At 38.7% G+C, this 20,044-nt stretch overlaps 1 protein-coding gene across 1 annotated transcript in view; it reads right to left on the reverse strand.

Moving 5' to 3' along the window:
- Positions 1-19,704, reverse strand: part of LOC139736191 (thioredoxin domain-containing protein 16-like) — a 34,748-nt gene extending 15,044 nt beyond the window's left edge. The window contains exons 1-4 of the mRNA XM_071646925.1: positions 19,152-19,704; positions 6,158-6,240; positions 919-992; positions 73-147 (exon numbers count right to left, since the gene is read on the reverse strand). Coding sequence (XP_071503026.1) covers positions 73-147; positions 919-992; positions 6,158-6,240; positions 19,152-19,704 — 785 coding nt within the window. The remainder of the gene's footprint in view (positions 1-72; positions 148-918; positions 993-6,157; positions 6,241-19,151) is intronic.
- Between the last annotated feature and the right edge of the window lie 340 nt (positions 19,705-20,044).

Here is a 20,044-nt window from a genome sequence, read left to right on the forward strand (position 1 = left end):
GAAAGAAAATCACCTAAACTCCAATCTCATAGCAACACAACTTAAATAGTACCGCAGTATTTTTTTACTCACTGTAGGATATTCGATACTATGGCATCCACTCCATACAAGGTATCATAGGCTAACGTGAGGATGAATGTGCCGTGCCTGTAAAGAATATGACAGGATTGAAATCATGAAGAATGTATTTACGTATCTCTGCAGCTCAGACTATTGAAATACTGTATACAGCTAAACTGAGAATTTCTGCAATGGGCATGTACGTGATTGTTAATGTTTCAAAGTTTCATGACAACAAAACATTACACATATGTATTGTATGCAGAGATCCTATTAAATCAAACTAGCGATCTGTGTTTCAGAAAACATCTATATTAGAGATAATTGTTCTGATGTATGTTGAGACATTCCATATGAAAAAGGTGTACCACTCTATCAACTTTTGTGCAGTAATGTATGTACAGTGTAATGTCTTTTTTCCCCCTCTTTACCACCAAATTGTCTCAGCAAAACCATCTGAATTGAAGTTTATCAGATGCATTGCACTTACATTTGTAGCACTAAGAAAGCTGTCTACAATCATTTTATGTCATGTCTCTGGTATCTGCAATTTTTCCATTACATACAACATGAAGAATGCACTTTTTTCCCAAAAACCATAGTAAGTACAATGTATCAACCATATTATCTAAAAAGCAAAGAGACGTGATTAATACAGTAACTAGAATAACTCATGAAGTGCATTTAAAGATGACTGTGTTACAGCATACAAGCATATAGTGTTACATTATGAAATATTTTTGTTTACTTTTTTTTCTTTTTTTTTTTTGCTCTCAACATTCAATGATTGCGACTGAAAAAGCTACCAATGATAATTCAAATAAACAGAGATGTCATTTCAAGGAGAGTTTCATGTACCTGAAGACAAGGACATTTTCTACTGCTTCAGGCTTGGTACAATACTCTGTGACTGGGTCCACCAGGCAATCCACCTACAAAACAATAAAAAAAAAAAACACAACATTTACCGGTAATACATCAGCATGGATGAAGACTAGTCCCTGCACAGGGCATAGCAATGCAAGAGAAATTATTAAAGTATATCTGTACACAGAAATTTAGTTTTCTGACATTGTAGGTTATTGTACTCGTAATATCCCTATGAAATATGAGAGTGCAACGTTACTCACATACAGATTGCAATAAAGAGACATAGAGCAATCTCTAAAATGCCAAAAATTACATGCGCCTTGATCTAAGGGTAGTCTTCTGGCCTTATTGACTGCATTCAATTGCGTAGTTCGATAATTTTATGTACGATCAGTGTACTACGATACTCTCAAAACACGCAAACGAACGCAAATGTCCACGTACGCAGCTAGTTTAGTGCTACCGCGCCGCGCCGGGCCACTGACCAGGCAGCCACAGCAGCCTCTACTCATGCGGATGCATATGGCTCGATGAGGCGATACCTATAGACAGTATTCGATACAGCTGTGTGCAGATGCAGGCGAACGAAGGAAACATGCACACTCCGATGGTCTACACGCGGCTACTATTTTCAGATCTGGCTAGTATTGCAGCGAGCACTAGTGCGTGCTAATTTATCAAAATTAATATTTCACAGTTTGGGACATTTTTTGTGATGGGATAGAATTTTCTCTAGAGTTCTTAGGACATGCTCTCACACCTCTCAAATTTAAATTTTAGGGGAGAGATTCCCTTCAAGAATAACAAGTGGGACTGCAATTCTTTGCATGACTACAGGTAGATAAGAGAATGTGGGCTCAAGAACAGACCTCATCACAATGAAGAGCTACCCTGATCTGGCAATAAGACTATTAATCACAGAAAAAGAAAAGGGTATTTCATACCTTCCCTCCCCCCCCCCCCCCCCAACAATTAATGGATACCCTGTTAAAGGTAGAATTATACATACCACCAAAAGGTTTATAAATCAAAACAGAGCCTGAGCATGCTTTCTAGAAATTGTGTTACTATGGCTAAAATTAGCCTGTGCCAGATAGGCATGGAAGTCAGCATCCATCTGGCAACAAGAATTTTACATTGATCAGTCCTTTGGATCAATATATGCTTGGAAAACCAAAACCAAAGACTTTCTGCAATATGCTACACACACACACACACACACTTAATTGCTGCTTTTCAACTGGAGCGTGCTCAGATGAATTTCAATTTGCAAAACCTATAAAATTATACCCACCACACCCAATGACTAGACTATATTCTTTCAATAGCAGATGTGTTTTGCGTGCATTGTGAGTGGTGAGGTGTTGAGGTTGGAAAATGTGGGCGTTTCCTGTATCTCTTGACACTGCGATTTAATTTCCGACACGATGCTGAAGTTCTGATGCTTTCATCAGCGAGTTGCACTTGGCATTACAAGAAGGAATTTTTGTTTGATTTGAAGTAAATGTAGCCAAATAGGCTGCTGAAAACTGCTTATCCTAGTGGCGGACCAATGGAGTAAAATGGAGTCAAAAGGGGCCTGAGCTTTCGATCCTATAGCAGAATATTCACCAGAGGCAAATGACAAACATGTGGGGGAATCAATCACATGTATGGTTGATATCCATTTATTGCAATGAAATCAAACCATGTTTGATAAATGTATGAATTTATGTTATACAATGGACTATGACAAAACAAGCACCATCTGAGGAGGGCGACATTGTAGGGACACAGAGCAGCAAAAACAGTACAGGTAGGTTAGAAGTCAAAGGCAGGGAGCTAAACATGTAAAGAAGGGGATTTAAGCAAGGGGGTGAACAGAGAGAGGGCAGGGGTGGGCCAGTGATGATCCAAATGACGAACGAGGCAACCTGTGAAGAATAAAGATGGATTGGGAGGCGACATCAAATAAGATAGAGAACAAATGGATTTTTTTTTTTTTTAAGAGTGAAAGGGGGGGGGGGGGAGCAGCTGAACAAGCAGTGTGCCCTAAACCTGAAGTACTCTAAAAGTGGAAATTTTTGCAGTGTTGAAATTTTTGCAGTGTTGAAATTTACACGTTTGTGCAACCAATAATTAGCACGAAAATAAATGCTTGCCATATGGAGTCCAGTAGTTAATGTCTTGATTCCGCAGAATTAAAAACATGCGGAACTCATCTTATGCGGTCTCACGTGAAAAATAAGTCACACGAAAATATTCACTTTTACAGTACAAAAATAGTGGCAAAAAAATAACACATGTGAGAACCAACAAACAAAAGCAAAGTGTCCAACATATCTAAAAGGAAAAAAAAAAGAAAAACATGCAATGCTATGTGTTAGCAGATTGAAACATAAATGTAAAATGCCAACAAAAGAAAGAATTATACATACATATACAGGTCTATACACGTATAAACACAAACCAACAAAAGTGTGTGTATGTGGAGGGGGGTTTATACAGTATGTGGAAAAGGGCTGTATAGAAGTTACTTTGACGAGAGGAAGGAAAAATGGTAATAAAAAGCATACATTAGGTAAAATGGGTAGAGTAAGGAATAAGAGAAAACACATTAGAGATTTCCATCCTGGTTTTTGAGACCACGGGGTTGGATTATCTGAGGTCCTCTCATCCAGAGCTTCTCTCTACTGGTTCCGACTGTGTCTGGACAAGAGCCCAAAGATTGCCTCATCACAGTCCAAAAACCAGCAGAGAGAAACTATGCATGAAACAACTTCAGACAATCCAACCCCTTGGCCTCAATTTCCAGGAGGGAAATAATTGATGTCTTTTCTGTTATTCCTTAGTCTATGCATTTTGCTTCATGTACAACTTTTATTCCAGGTTTTTCCTTCCTTTCCTCTTGTCAGAGTTACTTTAATATAGCCCTTTTCCACATACACACATACACACTTGTATAATAACTGTTTGTGCTATATTATACAAATAATGAATGTTTACAATGTGTATGAGTGCAATGGACAGAATATTTCATGAGGTGAAAGATGAAATGATCCATTCAACTCAGCTGCACCTCGTTGAATGGATCAATAATTTCATCTTTCACCGAATTAAATATTCTTTTCATTGCACGAATGAAAAACATTTATTATTTATTTTATATAATGCCTAAAATAAATCCTTGTCATTTGATGTTTCATGAATTTGGAAACAAGAAAGAATGTGCGGGATCTGAGATTGAGAGAGTGCTCACTGAGCGCTTTACGCTAGCGCGCTGGACATTGCATACACACTACAAACGCAAGCGTTTTACATGCGTAGTGTGCCGGGCTCTCGGAGTGCGTGCAATGGAGCAAATCGTATGGATCAAAATTGCATGGTAAATGGGGCCACAATTACACGGATGATGACGTCATAGTGAAATGGGCCGAATAATCAATGTCAAACAACCAATCAAATGACAAGGATCTACGTAGGCGTTATATAAATGTATATATACTATATGTACCGCGTATACAGTGCGTATCAAAATAAACGCAACAAGATTTGATTTCAAATTTGTGAAGATTGTGTTAACTTTACACCAAAATGAGTAGCAACATCTTAAAACCATGTATCTCTTCTTTCCAATGATATCTTATTTATTCATACACGGTCATGGATGGCTGAGTAATCACTCTTTTTGGACAATGGGTCAAATTGGACTTGGGACCAAGTTTAGGCACTGCAAGAATCAATGCACCTTATTAGAAATTAACTAAACAAACGGAATAATGAAATTAATTGTAATGAAATTAATGATCACAATTAATGAAATTAATGATCGCAACTTACCATTGTCTTCTTACGGATACTAGTATCTCTTTTTAACATTACATCCCATGCCCCTCAACATGGCCACCATTTCTTTCCACACGGAGATTAGCTCTTTTCTCCATCTCACGCACAGCCCTGGGAATCATTGGGGCTTGGTGGTGTAGAGCTTCAAACTCATCAGTGATTCTTTGTCTCAGAGTTGCAATGTCAGGTGGAGGGGTAATGAACACTTTGCTCTTGAGATAACCCAAAGAAAAAAAGTCACAAGTCAGATCTGGAGATCGTGGTGGCCACTCCACATCATGATACAAGGCAATCACCTCATTTCGAATACCTCAGCCAATCTGTTTCTTACTGCAACTAAGTCGATCAGCTGGTGCACCATCCTGTGCCCACCATAGGCATCTGAACACACTCCTTTGTTGCACAGGAAAATTTTTGCTACTCACTTTGGTGTAAAGTTAACACAATCTTCACAAATTTGAAATTAATTCTTGTTGCGTTTTTTTTTGATACGCACTGTATACTGTACCTCTCTCTATTGGATTTTTGCTTTTATGTATTGATCCACATCTACATACAATGTAGTATGTATTGCTTTTTCATATACAGGGGTAGTATGTTGATATATGTTTTGTACAGAAATTGATTTTTTTTTTTTTTTTTTTTTTTTGGGGGGGGGGGGGGGTTGGTTGGCTCTCACTTTCATTTTTTGCCACATCTTTGTACTTCAAGTTTACAGCACCATAACCCTAGCACCCCACCCAAATCACTGTTGCTATTCCACTTTTTTCCTTTTCTTAACCCTTGTGTCGTTCCTTATCTTGTTTGATGTTGCCTCCCTAATCATGTGTCGCATTAATCCTTCACAAAAAGCCTCTTCAGATCCTTTGGATCTTCACTGGCCCATCTCTACCTTTTCTGTCCCTCCTCCCCCCTCCCCCCCCCCCCCCCCCCCCCCCATAATCTCCCTTTCTTACCTGTTTGGCTTCCTGCCTTTGACCTCTAATCTACCCCTTGTTTTCATTGTTCTGTGTCTCTAGCCCTCATAAGACTGTGCTTGTTGCATGTAGTTCATTATGTGATAGCTTTCCTCACATACATATGTCATTTTGCCATGCCTTTAAAGGTTCTGCTAGGATCGAAAGCTCAGGCCTCTTTTGACTCCTTGATTTTAAGTACATGTAAATCAGCACTTTGCCAAGCTGGGCAATCAGGGAAAGTAAAAAAAAAACAAAAGAGAAAATTCATAGGTGTAGTCTGCAAGAGGATAATTAAACAGTGAAAGGAATTTCCGATTTATCAAGTGGTTTGTTCCCACCTAACAATAGTAACATGCAAGAGATATAGCACCTGGTGTAAAATGACCCATTACCCCCAACCCCATCCTCCTCAGAGATAAAAATACAAAACTGCTGGTACTTACTGTTCCCAAGAGGACACCAAAGTCCTGTAGGTGTTCCCCTGATGATCTGAAGTGGTTCTGGAACTGTGCATCATAAGGTTTGGCTGCAATATGATGATTTAAAATAATTATACCGGTAAGATGAAACTGATTTGTGTCATGTAAATGGTACAGGTTTCAATCAAGAGAAAATATTAAAATGTAAACTTTATCATCAGAAGTGCATGCTAAATGCGGGTCTGATCTGTTTGGCCAATATGATGATGCAAACTGTGAGTAGACTATACATACCTTACATAACATACCTTGGATGTGGGCATAAAGTTATACTTAACTTATTTGCCCCTCGGTGTCGTCATTACATGACATTAATAACTTTTAGTTAGGCGCTGTGCAGTATAACATGGACAAAAAGATATCCCGTCGGGGTTGTATTTGTTCTTGTCTTGACTCCAGAACCTCTCTAAGTTAGACTTGAAACTATTCACGGATGGGCTGTCGACTACAAATGTTTTTGTATGTTTCAGTGTTTGTACTATTATAATGGTGGGCCCCTCCTAAATAAATCATATAGAGTCTAGGTCTAGATTTATAAAGTTAATTAGGGCCTAGATCCCATTTAAAACTGTTTACAAGCACATACAAATGAACTGTACATTAACATAGCAAATAGGAAGAGTGATGGGGCAAAACACTAGCTTGTTCATGGCATGAGTGGCTACAAATTTGATCCATGCCTATGCATGCCCTAGCTCCTAAGCTCCTGATCAAGCTCCCGGACCATGGCTATATGGGGATAGCTTGTACATGTACACAGTCCACTGCTGACGAGCTGAGGCCGCAATTCATTACGCCGCGCCGCACGGTCTTTCCCGTACCGGGAAACACTGCCGTCGCAGCGCATAGCATACAGAGATACTCACATCTGATGAACGAAATCGCCACAAACTTCCTTGGATGCCTTGATCGCATCAAAATCATTTGATGATAAAAGGTTGTAGATCTCACTCAAAGTGAGTGGACATATAAACATCAGTAGAAAAAAACATGGTAGCATATGTTTGCAGTCCATCATTTTCCCGGCAGCAGTAAGTTATGATTCGGTGAGGGTCGATCGGCCGTGTGCTTTGTTTTGGTACATAGAGATGTATACTAAGAACACTAGAGGGCGGACTCCGTAAAATCCCTGTGACCGATAGAAGGAGGCGTTCGCCATTTTGGTCGCGGCAAATTTCGACTAGCGACCGTACCGATACGTGTAGCGCTACGGAGCATTCAGGGAGATCGACGACGGGATGCAACGGCAGTAGGCTGGCATCTATGCCAAGGTCTCCATCGGAGTTTGGAAATCGAAATATGTTCTTAAATTCGCAAATTCTACTTAAAGTAGCATAGATCTATGTTGCAAAATGCCCTGGTTCATGTGCTGCTTTTGGATGTAGAAACAGAGAAAAGAAGGGGAGCGGAGATTCCTTTCACAAGTAACTAAAATTACATTTATAGTGTGTGTTAAACAGATTGATTCAAGGCAAACAAAAAAAAGAAGGAAAAAGAAAAGAAAAGGTCTTGCAAAATTCCGTCAGGGCACTCCGCCCTCCCTCAGCTATTCTCGATCTATTGCTACTATAATATAGATAGCTAATACAGTACATAACTATATGCAAGGTCGGCGGAACGGGTGGGGGGCATTTGCCCCATTTCAAAAAAAAAACTCCCCTTTTTAAGTTAAAAAAGTGCTCATTTCTAAGTGCCCTATTTGGCCATTGAGCCCCCCCCCCCCCACGAATAAAAAAAAAATCGTTCCTCCACCCTTTGCTATACCAGCAGTTAATTTCACTAAGATAGTGTGAGAAAAGCTCAGAATACGTAATATATGCCTGGTGACAGGACATATACTCCGGCATTGATATCTTTCTGAAAGTAGAATTACCATCATGGGTCTGATTGGGCTTTTGGTTCTTGTAAGAAAGGCTAGGGTGAGGATTAGGATTAGGGTCACCGTGGGGTGTTATGATTTGGGTTAGGTTTTATGTAAGCTTCAACATTAGCATTTCGAGCTTGAACATCAATATGTCATGGAACCAATATGCCTACACGTACTTATAAAAATGATTTATTTCATTTCCACCACCACCAGAAAAAAAAAAGAAATACAATAAAACACTCGTATACACAGATAGGACTATAGAATGCAGTCCCCTCATACAGAAAAAAAAAATAACTGCAAAAAAAAAAATACAAAAATTGACGCAGTATACTGTATCACAAGGGGCATCCGGCAGTCTAGAGACCAAGAGAACCCTTTGTATTGCATGGACCATGGTCGTGTTGGTCGGCTTGAAAGTATTACCTCGTTGAGAATAAAGTAATTTTTTTATATTTTCATTTTCTTTACCACTCACAATAAGAGATTGCTAGCAACTTAAATTTTTGAGTTGTTTCCTTCTCTCATCTCCGACCCCCTCATCTTTTTGCTGAAAGGCAATACGTGCTTGAGCGCTTGTTGTATACGTGTTCACGTGTCCACCACTACTGCGCTGCCGGACCGATGCTTGTTTTTGCCCGGACAAAGATGGCGCGCGGCCTCTTCATCTCGGCACACGAGCACTGCGTACGCGCCACACGCAGTCCGCGCTCTAGTATATTATTAGTATTCATCTCTATGGTTTTGGATCGTTCGCACCACACGCCACACGGCTCGTCGCTCTACAGAACGAGTGTGTACGCTGCGCTGCGCGCTGTCCCTGTACCATAGAGATGTATACTAAGAACACTAGAGGGCGGACTCCGTAAAATCCCTGTGACCGATAGAAGGAGGCGTTCGCCATTTTGGTCCGGGCAAATTTCGACTAGCGACCGTACCGATAACGTGTAGCGCTACGGAGCATTCAGGGAGATCGACGACGGGATGCAACGGCAGTAGGCTGGCATCTATGCCAAGGTCTCCATCGGAGTTTGGAAATCGAAAAATGTTCTTAAATTCGCAAATTCTACTTAAAGTAGCATAGATCTATGTTGCAAAATGCCTGGTTCATGTGCTGCTTTTGGATGTAGAAACAGGAGAAAAGAAGGGGAGCGGAGATTCCTTTCACAAGTAACTAAAATTACATTTATAGTGTGTGTTAAACAGATTGATTCAAGGCAAAAAAAAAAGAAGGAAAAAGAAAAGAAAAGGTCTTGCAAAATTCGTCAGGGGCACTCCGCCCTCCCTCAGCTATTCTCGATCTATTGCTACTATAATATAGATAGCTAATACAGTACATAACTATATGCAAGGTCGGCGGAACGGGGGAGGGGGCATTTGCCCCATTTCAAAAAAAAAAAACTCCCCTTTTTAAGTTAAAAAAGTGCTCATTTCTAAGTGTCCTATTTGGCCCTTGAGCCCCCCCCCCCCCCAAAAAAAAAAAAAAAAATCGTTCCTCCACCCTTTGCTATACCAGCAGTTAATTTCACTAAGATAGTGTGAGAAAAGCTCAGAATACGTAATATATGCCTGGTGACAGGACATGATATGCTCCGGCATTGATATCTTTCTGAAAGTAGAATTACCATCATGGGTCTGATTGGGCTTTTGGTTCTTGTAAGAAAGGCAGGGTGAGGATTAGGATTAGGGTCACCGTGGGTGTTATGATTTGGGTTAGGGTTTATGTAAGCTTCAACATTAGCATTTCGAGCTTGAACATCAATATGTCATGGAACCAATATGCCTACACGTACTTATAAAAATGATTTATTTCATTTCCACCACCACCAGAAAAAAAAAATAGAAATACAATGAAACACTCGTATACACAGATAGGACTATAGAATGCAGTCCCCTCATACAGAAAAAAAAATATAACTGCAAAAAAAAAAATACAAAAATTGACGCAGTATACTGTATCACAAGGGGCATCCGGCAGTCTAGAGACCAAGAGAACCCTTTGTATTGCATGGACCATGGTCGTGTTGGTCGGCTTGAAAGTATTACCTCGTTGAGAATAAAGTAATTTTTTTATATTTTCATTTTCTTTACCACTCACAATAAGAGATTGCTAGCAACTTAAATTTTTGAGTTGTTTCCTTCTCTCATCTCCGACCCCCTCATCTTTTTGCTGAAAGGCAATACGTGTTTGAGCGCTTGTTGTATACGTGTTCACGTGTCCACCACAAAAAACTGCGCTGCCCGGACCGATGCTTGTTTTTGCCCGGACAAAGATGGCGCGCGGCCTCTTCATCTCGGCACACGAGCACTGCGTACGCGCCACACGCAGTCCGCGCTCTAGTATATTATTAGTATACATCTCTATGTCCTGTACGTAGGCACACACACAGGGCGTTTGGATGTGTAGCGCAGGTGGTGCAGTTATTTCCCAGGTGCATGCAGGGTGCATGACGTTCGCTGAAAATTGACACGCCCACTTCCATGTAACAAGGCAGCCAATAGGTGCGGAACACAGCCTGTCTTTTATGCCAGAAAATTAATATGAAGTGGCAATGAAATTTTATCATGTTGATATTACATGAGCGACTAAAACATCTGCCCTGTTCCCAACGTAAAGTAAATAGATGGGTAGCCCCTCGTACTTCGGTTAAGTGGGCGCCAGTAAAAAGTTTGAATGGACAAACGAAGTGATGGGAATTTCATAAATGAACGAGTATTGACCAGAAACACTAATGTGGAAAGAGACTCTTTCTTGACACTCTTCTTCCACCTTCTCACAGTGACACAAATCCTAGTCCGCGATATTGAGTATCCAATTGAGATTAGTCAAGCAAAAGCTTGGAGATTAGAATTAGTAATTCTGCCCATCATAATATTGTGCATTTAATTTCTAAGGTCCCCCCCCCCTCCCCCTCCCCCTCACTCTGTGACGTCGCGTGTGTGCGTGTTACGAGGCAACATTATTTTTGAAACCTCTTATTTCTGTGAAGATGAAGATAATGGTAATTTTTATGATAATGTGATGAATTGCAATAATCATGTAGTGCATAATGTATATGTATGTATATGGATATGTAGGCAACTCTTATGGCAAAAAAAAGATTACAGGATTAGGTATAATGCATGTCTAAATATGCATGTTGACACATTTCATCCATTTTAAACTCATCGACTCATAATTCCTTTCTGCCCCCTCTCCCAAATTCCTTGCTGCAAGAAGGCGACCTTGTATAGAGTTTCGTTAGAGCATTATTTCCTATCATATTTGTGCGATGTTCATGATGTCACTATACAAGTTTCTCTTTAGTTAACATTTTTGTTGTATATACCATATCAATAATTGCTTGGAAGGGAATGCATTTTTATAACAAGCCCTGCTTTTTAGCTTCAGCTCCATTTCAACATCATTAAGTAAATGTATTGTCATGTATCTTTGCTTTGCAATCTATTATATTGCGATTTTATGTACATATTATTTGGCATACATAGAATATTGTTTGCTTGATTTTAACATGATGTTTTGTACATTTTCATTTTTTTTTTGTAAAAGATAAAATTAACTAATGAAATGAAAATTGAAATGGATAGCTAAGCGATTATCTTCACGTTTAGGGTCTTTCTCTGTTTTATCGTTTTCTTTTAGTGTATCATGATGATTAATTGCAGGGCATGCAATCATGTATTACAAGATATACATGTAGTAACTAAAGGCATTGGAATGCACCTTTCTTTATAGACTGAGCATAACTTGCATGTTTCCATGTAAGTGTTTTGTTAATTACCTTATAGTAACATGGAAACATGCAAATTGTGTTTGGTTTAGGGGAATGTGTATTCCGATGTCGTCTGTTAATCAAATAAGTAGGCCTTCTAAATCAGTGATTTGCAGGTGAGGCCTGAGTTTGTTTGTTTGTTTGTTTGATGGTTGTGGTTGTTGTTGTTGGTTGTTGTGGGTTTGTTTGTTTTTTTGCACATCCAGGCAATCTGAAGAAAAATAGTAGAAAAGTTAGTATGAAATGTAATAAATGACACATATTCAGATGTCGATATTCATTTGGACACCAAACATGATGATCAGCGTACATGTAATGCAAACAACACAAATCAACACAACTCAACATGTACTTGCATTTCACGCAGGTCCTTTTAAGTTGGCGCAATTTATTAGCATCTAAGACAGTCATCGTACAGTACCGGCATACATACCCGAACAACGGAGCCCAAGAACCCGAAGTGGCGTTATGAGATTGCAATTTCTTTTGTCCCCCCCCCCCCCTTTCAGTCTATAGACTTTTTTCCTCTCTGCATGTACCTCAGTATCCATGAAAGAATAATTATCATCCAAGTTACAAAAAAAAAGCTTTACCCCGGCCCTTATAGGAACGAAAAAAAGAAGAAGAAGAAGAAGAATGAAATCAGAAGTATAGAAAGTGGGAAACAGAGGGCGGATATTCAAGTGAATTTGGAGGGTGAAGGTGCGGTTCAAGAAACACTACTTCTGATCAGACACCTATAGTATGACGAATAAGTTTGTTTGTTTGTTTGTTTATTTATTTCTTCATCAAATTTGTATCTTGTAAACCTCCGTCGAAAGCACGACAAGGACCACGTCGTCAGAATGAACAATTTTCAAACTTAATTCTGGCAACATTCGGGACGGAATTTTAAATTGTCCAAAAGTCTGACAGCTTTGTAGTGATAGTGCGGTTAAAATATAGAATCAAGCTTCGAATGCCCTTCGAAATCATTTTCCTACATCTCGCAATACACCTCTAAAGTGTTTTTAGCAAAATATTTTGGCCGACCAGAAGCAAGAGTCCAAGTGAATACTTTTTATCCACTCAGTATGCAGTCACAATTTCGGAATTTACTTCGAATATTGAGGAATATGTATAAAGAATTTTTTATTTCAACAGCGTTTCGGCTCAGTAGCCTCTTGTGTGATTAGGATTTTTGTGTTCTTTTAGAAGTATAGGTGCACTGTAAAAACATCGGTGTTAGATTTAACACCACGGGTGTTAAATCTAACACCGATCAAACTTCAATAGAGGACCACACCCACAGGTGTTAAAAATGCACTGTGATGGTGTTGAAAAGTGTTCACCTGACACTTCGTGGTGTTAATTTGACACTGTACCTGGTGTTATTTTGACACTGTACTGGTGTTAATTCAAAAATGACACCACATGGTGTTGATTTGATATTTGTTGGTGTTAATATCAATGGTTTAACACCCGTCCAGCTTCAATAAGAGACCACACCAGCTGGTGTTACTTTGGTGTAAATTTATTTTCACATTTTTTCAAAAATCTAGTATCTTGATCGTCTTGTTTAAATTAAAAATCAACAAGAAGTGCAGTTACTAAAAAACTCTTCAAAAACAGTTTAAAATTTGGAAATGACACCCGGAGGTGTTAATTGAACACCATAAATGAGCACCGAAAATTTAACACCAGCTCGGTGTTCACTATTTAACACCGGACTTTTTGCAGTGTGGGTGAGTAATCGGCATCCACACGAAATTTCACGACCTCTTGCATTGAGTATTTTATGTGACGAACTTGTGAGAGCTCAGAAGCAACATCGTAAATACATTACAATCTCGTCTCAAAGTTGCGTCGAACTTACTTTTTTTAACAAAATGTAACTCATGATGCACAAATAGTCTCAGAATAAGTTTGCATTCATCTGAAGGGTTCCTGCGAATTAAAGGGATCCTATAGTTTTGGCCGAGACCTAACGTCAGTTTTATCACATTTTTTTTTTTTGGGGGGGGGGGTGAGATAATGAGAAACCTCTTATGAAATATTGAAGAGCATGTAATTTCAAGAAGCAGTTAACGTAAATTTGATAAAAATTGGTCTTGAAATGGTTGGGATATCTAATGAAATTGACAGGCCACGACTTTTATTAGGATCTCTTTGTTTTACCTTGTTTTTATAGAAGATATCTCAGTTATTTCAAAACCAATTTTTGTCAAATATACTTTTAATTCCCCTTAGAATTGTATGCTCTTTAACATTTCATATATAGAGTGGTTTCTAAATATCTCGCAAAACGTTACAAGCTGAATCCTCACCACAACCAGTATGCTGTGCGGTCCCATTTTAACAATGCTCGTGTGTCAGACTGTCAGCTAAAAGTACTGATCTGAGATCACATACATCGTAGCAATCATCGCGTCATCCATGCTGATTGATACCATGGGGGCAATTATCAGTAGAGTGGATTTTCATATTCTATGCTGTGACAAAAAGTACTCCGTATGAATAAGAGTCTGAGTGATAATTTGTTTTCCTATAGGCCTATACACAGATATTCGTGAATTAACTTAAAAAGCTGCATAACTGTAACATGGAGTGACGATATTGGTGTCTGAGTACAATCATGGAGACGATACCAATGTACGCTTCAAGCTGAGCGGATTTTGTGTGACAGTTGGCGGTATTTGCATATTCTAATTAACATGGTAACATATTTATCATTTTGAATATCATTAAAATTCTTCTCAAATCCAGGCGCAGATAAAACATTTTTATGCATGAAAATGTCACTAAATACAGGTCAAAAGTTGCTACAACCTCATTGATTTGCTGCAGAGCTTCAGGAAAACTCGGTGCATGTCAGAATGCGTGCGAGAATAGGTATACCAATTAGGAGAGAAATATATCGGTCTAGATGGAAATTCGCGATGATTATGCAAGAATTTTGCAATAAATTCTGAAATACGCGCGAGATAATTTTGCAATAAATTCTGAAATATGTGTGAGATAGTTTGTGAATATTTTGTGCATACATTGTTAAAAGAAAAATTGTGAAGTATTTGCATCTTTTTTTTTTGGTTAGAAGATGTGTACTGCGATATTGGGGTTTTGGGGGGTTTTACGTTCACTCACAAACAGTTTATATTGATATAGTATTAGTTTTAGTAATTTGCTGCATATCAAAATTGTTGATATTGTATACAGAAGTATGTAGAAGACATACATGTGACACAAAGAATAAACTAGAATCAACTCAATCAGGTATATATACCCAAACATTAAATTAACAAAATTGTATTTCATCGCACGCACAGCTCAGCACAGCACAGCACAGCACAGCACAGCACTCACCTAAGCACAGTATTATGGTAAAGAATGCCTATTGATAATAGATAAACGAAAACTATTTTGAATTCCCCCTTTATTTTTGATTTCATAAATTATTCCGATATTTTGGATTTGACTATTGATTCTATTTTGTAGACACGTCCGTCATACAGATATGTAAATCGATTTTAAGTCTCGAATTTTACCCCGAGGCCTCGATCCATGTCAAGCTGCTGCTTATGATCGCGGTCTCCTGCTTTTCTGTTATTATAATAACCAAAAAATGTTTAATTTTAAAAATCAATTTATACAAATCCCCCTCTGTTATATTTTTTTCTCAAATTCGTTTATTGAAACGACATGATATACTCTGAGTGAATAATCAATTATTATCTACATAATCTACAACTGTTGATTTAACAATTCGCCTCTGAACATTTTTTGTGAATGATATGCTATACACGTCTTATACATCGAATACTGTCATGTTCATAGTGTGTGTGTATAATTTTCATGTACTTTAAATTAATTTACAAGACAGTATATGCTTGCTTATATGTTGTGTAATGTTAATTTCTAAATATGTGTATTCTTTTGTTATGTGTGATTTGGAAAAAGGCAGAAACAAAATCAAATCAATCAATCAATCATCAATCAGTCAATATTCGTTCAACTGACCGGAAAGATGCACGAGGTCTGGGTCAGCTGTTACTGCTAGAGAGCGAGGAAGGATAGGAGAGGTGATGTAGAGATGCTATACATTTTTATCTTTTAAACGCAATAATTGTGAACGCAATAGTAATGTCATCTTTGCCGTATCTAATTTGCATGCAAAAATTATTGTGACCGATACTCTTGTGCGAAAAGCGCACGCAAACCCCTTTAAGTTTGTCCGCTTTTTTTTTTGGGGGGGGGGGGGGGGGACTTTGCCATTCTATTTGTTTGACCTTATACAATTCTTATCAAAGTCAAATGATTTACATGCATCATTTGGAGATCTGTCTAAAGTAAAACGAAAATTACGGAAAACAAGTATGCGAATGGCTGTGGTGCTATATTGTCTATCATCTTGTACAATCATCGCAAGTCGCGCTTCAGGTATTTGTTGGGCATGGCCTTAGATAGTGAAGAAAGGTATAGAGAGAAATAGACAAAGACAGAAAGGGAGAGAGTGAATGAAGAGGAAAAATGCGTTATGATGACGAGGTGTAATAATCATCCCATCCATTTCGCGCCATTTCAGCCTTCATCTACTTCAAGTATATACTCAAGCATAATGATTGCAGTAAAATGCTTATATACATCGCGTGAAGTTTCCTTTCGATAAGTATGTCCTTGGATACACAATAGTAAAGATACAACTAAAAGGCTGCAGTGGTCACAGCCCAATGCTCCAACCAAGGCTCTGTCTCGATACCTCACGCTGGTTTCCATAGTGACTGGGAAAGCAATATTTAGTGGGAAGTACACGTTCCGTTTTCTCCTTCGAATATTGCCTCACGCACTTTCGTGTAATTGTGTGCCTCAAAAAAATAATCACAATTAATGCATTTTTTAAAGGAAATTAGATGCGTCCTTAGTGTCATATCATTCGAAGTTTGCGCAGGAGATCAAGAGACAAGTTATTTACATATCAGATTTTTACATGTGAAGTAGATTTAAAACTGCCGTAAACAGTAAATATACACAATGTTTCTGTGCCTACCATTTCATTTTATCACCATCACCTTCATCTTCGTAGTCACATTTTTCTTCTCATCATCACCCTGTCATCATAATCATAATTTAACCATATTTCTATTAGTATCTATGCACTAGAATATAAAAACTGAATGCATTATATGTTCAGATTTTTGTCTCCATTCTGCAAGATTAAAGACGCATATTATACGTATATGTTCCTGGGCTGCCACGTATTCAAGCATCCGCTTGGATATAGCTGCAGTCCTTCTTCTGCATAATTGCTTAGGTAATTATTTGCAAATTTGGTAATACAATTGGTAACAGAATCAATGTACACATTTATTTTTTTCTCCTTTGAATAATTTACCTTGTAATCTATACATTGATGTTTTCTGAGGTACTGAAAAGAATTCTGATTCATGTATGAAATTATGTTGCGGAAAATAGATCAAACAAACAAACATGTAGAAAAACCGTGCTTCCTCATAAATCGTCCCCTTTTTAGAAGCCGCAATTAAACCGAAGTCATTCTCAATCTAATAGGCATCCAATGTCCCCTGGCTTTAAGAACAATGATACCTATAGTCCTGTATTCATGTGAGAGATTACAGACTTTATTTTGTTGCTAGGGCCAAATAAGACAATCTCTTTCTATCCCTTTTAAACGTTTACGAAGCTGCTTTCTCGATCATTGTATCGCAGTGAATCGAGTGCGAATAACACTTGTAAATATTGTGTCCCTCTTTCCAAGTTTGGAGAATTCGAATCTAGATGAAGGGTCATAGAAAGCCGTGGCATCTCCCCTATCGTTTTATACAATTACTGAACTCTATATAACTCGAGTCAGAAGGCCCTTACGTGTCTGTGCTCAAACATAATAATGCGCCATTATACTAATGACATGCAACGTTATTCCGAATTTGCTTGCCTGACGAATAAGCACTACCGCCCCGATGAATTAGACACACTTGTGTGAATGCTGTTCTTCAAAAGCGGAACTAATAGTTTGTTTCAATATTCTGAGTGATCCATTATCACTTTAAACTAACAAACATACAAAACAGTATGAACATGATTTCACTCGAAACCTTGAACTACAGGATGAATTAATATAATCATTATGTGTTGCTTACTTGCAATGGATTATACTGTTATGTCCTCTCGAATGAAAGGAAACTGAAGCCCAAAATAACTGCGGATTGAATGTTAAAGCAACAATATTTGTAAAAAAAAATCACTGAAAGTTTTAGGAAAAAATCGGAAAATCGAACCAAAAGTTATGTTTCTTCAGAATGTTCATGAAAAGCAACAATATCAGCAGAAAACATCAGTGACTGTTTTAGAAAAAAAGAATCGGAAAATCGAATCAAAAGTTATGTTTATTCATAATGTTCATGAAGTTTATGTGCCGTCAACGCTGGATAATGAGACTATTGCAGTTCATGGCGTCATCATGGACATGTAAAAAAAGATGAGAAAATTTTTTGAAATGTCATTCTTTTTTAAAATGAAAAGTAGGCCCACATTATACGCAATCGACTTGTTGCTAGTTCAAGGTAATGTTATTCCCCTGCTTTCTGAAAGATGTATTAAGTCATGTGCTCTTTCATTACGGTTATAGAAAAGTTAAAATGAAAATGTTGATTTTCGTTATATGTTCTTTATACTGTTGTCCATTATGACGTCACGAAGTGTAGTAGTCTCCTAATCCAGCGATGACAGCATCGAAGCTTTATAACTTTTGAGCAGATTGTTCAATTTTCCTCAAACCTTCACTGATGTGTTCAACTAATATCATGGCTTTCACTCAATCCAAATGTGTATTCAGGTTTTGGTCTCCGCGATATTATGGGACAGTTTATCTGACCGAAATATGCTAAAAATGGACTTAATGTTTCCTGATTCTTTAAGAAAAAAATATCAAAAACATACCACAAAGCTCCTTGTACGCACACTTTTATCCTGAAATGTGAGCATTGTGACATTGCACTCTCACACTCCTCATATTTTCAGAGCCACCGCTGTGGAAGATGCAATAGTTTGAAGAATCCTCGACGGTAGTGTACGTTGGTGATGGCGTACAAGACAGGATTGACGAGCGAGTTCGAATACAAAATCATTACTGTTATGAACATTTGGATTGATGAAGGGGATTGGGAAGATTGTTCTCTGATTGCAAACACTGCATAAGGCATCCAACAGACCAGGTAGAACGTGACAAGAACTAGGAGAGATAAATATGCCTTTCTGTATCCAACTAACTTGTTACGCTTGCCACCAGCCCGCAAAACAGGGTTAGGAGCTGGCGACTGCCCACTTTCGGCTCTGCTAGTGTCCCGACATGTGAGGCTGTTCTCCTTTGGTCGTTTTGTATCATCGAGAGTAGGATCACCGCTTGAGCCCGGAGGAGGTTCCAGGGAGAATTCCCTCGTCGTATCTGTTTGCGCCTCGACTCGTCTGGAGCGCGCTTCGCTTGAGCCCCGAGGAAGATCCAGAGAAAGTTCCTCGATCCGTCTGGAGCGCGCGTAAATCTCCAAACCAATGTTGAAGCAGAGAGCAATCAGGACGATGAAGGGTACTGCTATTTCCACGAGGAGCATGAAAACAGAAAAGCCAAAACTGTGACGAAACTCCATAAAACAATCCACTTTGTAATCAACAAGAAGGCTGTTTGTGATCTCCGGCCAGACAAAAGCGATGCCGGTGTAAAACAGAAACAAGAATGACCACATTGTTGCTAGGATAACGATGATTTTCCTGTGGGTCAAAAGAGCCCGATACTTTGGACTTTTTGAAATTGCTAACCGACGCTGGATACAGAGTAGAATGACCAGGAGCACTGACATCATGGTATCCAGGTAAGCTACCATCTCGAATATCTTGCACATCAGCTCGCCAAATATCCATCTTCCCGTTAACCGCTGTACGGCGGAGATTGGTAGATTCCAACATCCAACGAGCAGATCCGACAGTGAAAGATTCAGGATGATTACATTAGAGACATGTTTCCGCACATCCTCATATTTAGAATAAATAAGGATTACTATTGTATTTGCCAATGTTATGAGAAGAGCCAAAATGATACTGCAAACCGCTCCGGCCACTGATGTTTCTGTGGTTGCAAACCCGTCGGGTAAAGTATCCGCGGCCAAAGTAGAAGTCAACGCTGAGTTGTTCTTCATTTCGATAAGACTCTGCCAACACTTTTCT

This window comes from Diadema antillarum, unplaced genomic scaffold (genome assembly GCF_040938485.1).
Source record: "Diadema antillarum isolate AM-2024a unplaced genomic scaffold, OU_Dant_1.0 seq00000633_RagTag, whole genome shotgun sequence".
Taxonomy (NCBI): Eukaryota; Metazoa; Echinodermata; class Echinoidea; order Diadematoida; family Diadematidae; genus Diadema; species Diadema antillarum.